Source organism: Xiphophorus hellerii, chromosome 16 (genome assembly GCF_003331165.1).
Source record: "Xiphophorus hellerii strain 12219 chromosome 16, Xiphophorus_hellerii-4.1, whole genome shotgun sequence".
Classification (NCBI taxonomy): Eukaryota; Metazoa; Chordata; class Actinopteri; order Cyprinodontiformes; family Poeciliidae; genus Xiphophorus; species Xiphophorus hellerii.
The window spans coordinates 6,729,303-6,734,699 of NC_045687.1; the positions used below are offsets into that span (position 1 = coordinate 6,729,303).

The 5,397-nt window shown below is 36.6% G+C and overlaps 1 protein-coding gene across 1 annotated transcript; it reads right to left on the reverse strand.

Moving 5' to 3' along the window:
• Positions 1–87: 87 nt before the first annotated feature.
• Positions 88–4,112, reverse strand: LOC116735735 (cytosolic 5'-nucleotidase 3). Its single transcript, XM_032587797.1, has 9 exons — positions 4,002–4,112; positions 3,534–3,632; positions 3,377–3,446; positions 2,654–2,700; positions 2,327–2,412; positions 2,157–2,246; positions 1,915–2,077; positions 1,629–1,829; positions 88–1,550 (listed from the first exon to the last, which is right to left on the reverse strand). Exons 1-9 carry the CDS (start codon positions 4,095–4,097, stop codon positions 1,440–1,442), a joined length of 963 nt encoding a protein of 320 aa, XP_032443688.1. The 5' UTR covers positions 4,098–4,112; the 3' UTR covers positions 88–1,439.
• Between the last annotated feature and the right edge of the window lie 1,285 nt (positions 4,113–5,397).

Sequence of the window (5,397 nt, forward strand, 5' to 3'; positions counted from 1 at the left end):
ACTTCAAAGGTCCAAACAGAAAAGATTGCTCACAAAAGCCAAAGAAAACTTAATAGGAACCTACACTGCAATTCAAAATGTAACATGAAGATGAAATTCAATTTTGGGTGTCAGGTTGACAGTTTATGGAGAGGTGATTTATTGCGCATAAAATGGTAACAAATCTTGTTGAAAAAAAAAAAAAGGGAAAATAAGGTGCCACATTTTTATTGTGCATTTTATTTTTAAATATTAAATCCAACATTAAAACAGGAAATGCTTAAACAGAACTAAAAAGTATCAAAAACCTCATACACATATATTTGGCTGCCACAAAATCCATACAGGTCCAGAGTGGCTCAAAGCAATAGTAAGGTTTGGAGCCGAATGTAAAACAACTTGGGGTCTGACACAGACTCACTCAGGTATTCTTAGTTTTTTTGTTTTGTTTTGTTTTTTGTGCAGTAAAATACAATCATATACAATGCCTTGCAAAAAGAATGAATACCTTTTGAACTTTTTCAGATGGCAAGAAGAGAGCAAAGACAAGCCTTGTAATCAGTCCTAAGGTCATATAGGGACACAGCCAACATGTGGAACAAGATGAGTTGGTCAGATAAGGTTAAAATTTAACATTCTTTGCCTACATGCAAAATGATATGTGATGGAAAAATACCAGAACCTCAATACATGAAGAATTGTGGTGGCAGCAACACTTGAGACAAGATAAAGACCCTAAACATGGAAGCTACGATGGAATGACCTAGGTCAGAGGTGTCCAACCTCTAAGACAAATGTTTAGTCAAGTCTCTGCTTCAACACACCTGAATCAAACAATTAGGTCCTTATCAGGACTTTGGAGAACTTACCTGGATAGTGAGGACGTAATTCTGCTGCTAGATTTAGGTGTGTTGGACCAGGGACACATAAAGGTTACAAGACACCGGCCCTTGAGGACTGGACACAACTAGTTGAGATCAAAGCATATTCAGGTTTCCAGTCAAAATCCAGACCTAAATCCAGCTAAGAATATGTAGTAACACTTGAAACTTGACGTTTACAGATGCTTTCCATGCAATCTTACTGAGGTTGAACTATTTTACAAAGAATTGGCTCAAATTTTGATCTCTGGATAGGAAAAGGTGGTAAAGAAGTCCCCCAAAATACTTGTAATGGAAACTTGGTCCCACAAAGTATTGATTTGAAAATGACAAAAAATAATAACATGTGCTCTTTCTTACCAGTTCAAAATTATACACTGAATTGCATGAAAGTCATTGCATTTTGTGGCTACAACATTACAAAATGTGAAGAAGTTCAAGTGGTGTCAATACTTTTGCAAAGCACTATGCTATTTATTTTCATTGAGTCTTTGATAAGATTCCTGGTAACACTGGGAGAGCAGGTAGCTGCTCAGCTGATGGTCCTGGAGTGTTTTACAGCCAGGGATGAAAAACAGATCAGTTGTTACCAGTAAGAAGATGGAGGACAGCATTAGGAATTTCCAAGGATTCATCGTTCACCAAAACAATGTCATAGGAGTCCAAATAGGACTGTTTGCGCTCCTCAACCTAAAAAGAAAGAAAAAGGCAAAAAATCATGGTTGGAAACCATTGGGATTAGCGGAAATATATCAGGTTTTTGCTTACTTTGTCATTCAGGAACCCAATCTTGAGGATGTGCTTCATATTCTGAACTCCATCAGCCATGTTCAGGTCCCCCAGAGAGTCTCCCATCAGCAGGACATTTGGTCTTGACCGCAGCTCCTCGAAATGGCCCGTGTTTAGCAGCGCACTTTCTCTTTTATTGTAGATGTGAATCAACTCTCCCTTGAAAGCCCTCAATATCCCCTGGTTAATCAGAGAAGTCTTAATATCATAGAAATCTATAATTTTGGAATAAAATTAATATTTTTTTAAGTGCTGCACAACTCACCAATTCGTCAAAGTCCATGTAGTTGGAGATGACTTTGACATTGGGGTGGAAGACGTTGGCTTGCCGTATCACCTCTTCCAGGATGTCTCCGATTCCAGCGGAGAAGATGAGCAGAGGGATAGCGTGCTGGTTCAGACGGTCGAAGAACAGCTCATAACCCTCCCTGTTGTACCATCGCCACATTTTATTTCAACTTTCCTCTTAAGTATCAACCACAACTTTTAGTTTTTAGATATCCTTACCTCAGCATTGCATCAGACTCACGCACTGCCGCAGCCAGCTCCTCTTTTTTAATTTTCTGCTCCACAAGAAGGTCATGAGCTTTGGTCCACCTATGAGAAAGACTCACTTTTTCAAACATTATCCCCCAAAAAAGCCTAGAAACTGGAGCATATCAGTGAGGAATACTCACCACTCCACCATTAAAGGCAGTTTCTCTTCAACTGAGCGTGAGGTGTCGATCTCTATGGGATAATAAGTCTGGAGAAGATGATTCAGCTGTGGAAGACAGAACAGGATTCTGAGATCTAACTACAGAAAAGGGTTAGATAAGCACAGATACCCTTTATATACCAACAATAATCCAGGTTTAAAAACTTAAAACGTGGTCCATAAAACAGGAGCGAAATGCAAACAGTGTTACAACAAAGACATTATCAATTATAATGAGATTTCTTTACATTTTGCATTAAGCTTAGATCAACCAACGCAAAAAATATTTCAGAAGAATCTGTCCTACCTTTCGGCGGCACTCTTCGGAGATGGCTTTGCTGTTGTCAAGAATATCTGCCAAAACAAACAATTCACCAACAACTTATGTTGGATAATTTCATTTTTACATATGGTTGCAATTATTAAAATATTTTTTATTTCTAAACTCTCATTGATGTGTCCTTTACATAATACTGGTTGACTTGTGCTTCACGAGGCATCCACAGGGGAGTCTTCTTGTAGCACATATTTTATTCAAGCAAAGCTAAAAGATGATTTTACTGTTTTATGCTGTTTGAAGAAAAAAATAGAACAAATGCTTTAAAAGGGACTCCTGCTAATGTTACCTTTAGGGAAACACTTAACAGCTCCATTAAAGAAGCTCAAGTACCGCAAAGAATGCTACAAGATACAGATGAAGGTGCAACAGGTGCCAAGATGATCCCCAAGGATTGTTCAATAAGGATAAGAGAACTGTTTGACACCAGTTCAGAGCTTGCTCATGATTGGCAGCAGTGGCAGAAATTTTGAGACTGGAATCAAGAAGACTGCAAAGAACCCACTTATCTCCCAGAAAAACATCAACATTAACGTTAATGAAAAGCCCCATTTTGTACTTTGCAAGGGTAATACCGGCATATTAAAGCTTATTCTGATGATGAAGCTTACACATTTACTATCAAACTTCATATGTTGTAGTCAAAAGCTAAAAAAAACACTAAATGCATAGTAACACTAACTGTGTACTTACTGTGACACGTAGGACATCGCTTCCCATTGTATTGGAATCTCGTCAGGGTCATGTCAAAATCCGAGATCACCTAAAAATAACAAGAATATGACGTTTGATTTCCACCCAGTGTTAATGCAGGGTTTCCAGTATTTCTGAGGCGTTTCAGTGTAGATACCTGCAGCGTGTTGGGTCCAGAGTCTAACAGGGACTTCAGGATATCTTGTACCCTCTGAGGATCCTTCATCAACACGGATCCATTGGACAGCTCTGGAATCTGTTCAGACACAACGTTTGAAAATGGTAACAGCAATTCGTTAACAGCGATTACGTACCACGATAAAAAAAAACAAAAACGAATTTTTAGAAACGAAACCAAAGCAAACTAGACTAATACATGATTTAAAAATGGATTTACTCGTATAGTTTTTGTCATTGGCCATTATTAAAATTTGACTTATAAAGTCAAATTAGTTTTTAAGTCGTTTTCTCTCTTTATGTGACTTACAACGTTATTAGCTATACCATAGTAGCAGCTTAGCATAAAGTTAAATACAATTTAGCTAGCACAATACAAATATTCCTTGCGTGAAGTAAAGATTTACATGTTTTTAGGTTATTCTGAATGTTTACAGAGTAGCATTACCATTTTTAATAACAAATTGTGCCTAGCGGCTTTTTCGGGCAGAGTCTGCAGAGCAAGAGAACTATGTGTACCGGCTAAGTACACTGCTGCATTCATACTACCTTGTGTGTCGGAATTTTTTTTACAATTGACTTTGCTAATACACTGATTAGCTTAAAAATCCTATTTTATTACAATTAATTCACTTTATAAACAATTGTTACTTGTATGTATTCAATGTAATCTTAAAGTTTGATTTATTTTTGGAGTTTTCCCGTTACCGTTTTAAATACGAGCCGATGAGTGACCCTTGAAGGCAGCACTATTCTTACCTAACCGTCCATGTGCAACTGTCCCCCTGAAGCAAAACCACCCGTTTCAGGTTCCCACCAGTCCCATACACACAAATACATATCAATAAAGTTGAAAATGTAAGTTATATAAAATCATTACAAATAGAGTAACATTTTTCTGTCAATCTTTATGATCGAGGCTTCCAGCAAATGAAAACAACAGCAAACAAATAAATAATAAAAAAAAAATGTTTAAAAAATAATATTTTTTAATGATTAAAGTACCGATTAATTAAAAATCAGTATAACAACAACAATAATAATAATAATAATTGCTGCATAGGACTAATGAGAAGAGATTTTGATTACAGAAATGTCGATCTGCTGAAAATCCTCTCCTTGTACTGTGCAAAATATGCACACCATACTCGTTTTTGCACTTAAAAAAATAATTTTTTAACTGCATGTTTATGAGAACCAGTTCTAACCTTATTACTGCATCAGTGTGCTGTCACAAGGAGGCAATCAGCTAGTACGCCGAGTGAGTTCTTGGTAACCTTTAAAGCACAGAGTTCAGCTGCGGTTCCCACCAAAAGAATCTCACCATAACTCTTTAACTTTGCAATCTTCTCAACTCTTTCTGTGGGCCTTTCGCTACCAAGCCTTTTTTTCCCACTTAGCTTTTCATCCATATGCATGTACAATGTACAACTTACTCTGTGGTCAGACTCAATTTTCTTCTGGACAACTCTAAAGTCAGCAGAATAAAATTTCTGCAATTTATTTTTTTTAGTTAGTTTATGTCATAACCAAAGATTGTGAACATTAGGTATTTTTTTTTATAAATGTTTGAAATATATCACTATGTATGCAATAAAACACTTCAATAACAATCTAATTTATTCAGATGAATCTGTATATTGATTGGTACAGCTTAATACAGAAAAGTAATCGAACACTCCAGGAAACGTATTTACTATTTGAGTGAAAGGGCTGAATGTTACTTATTCTTTGTTCAATTGGCAACCTATTGCTGGCACCAAAAACTATGCTGTGTCTAAAGCCAATTAAAGAGTATGAGTAGGCATTGAACAGAGTCAAGAGTCAAAGTAGCAATACACATA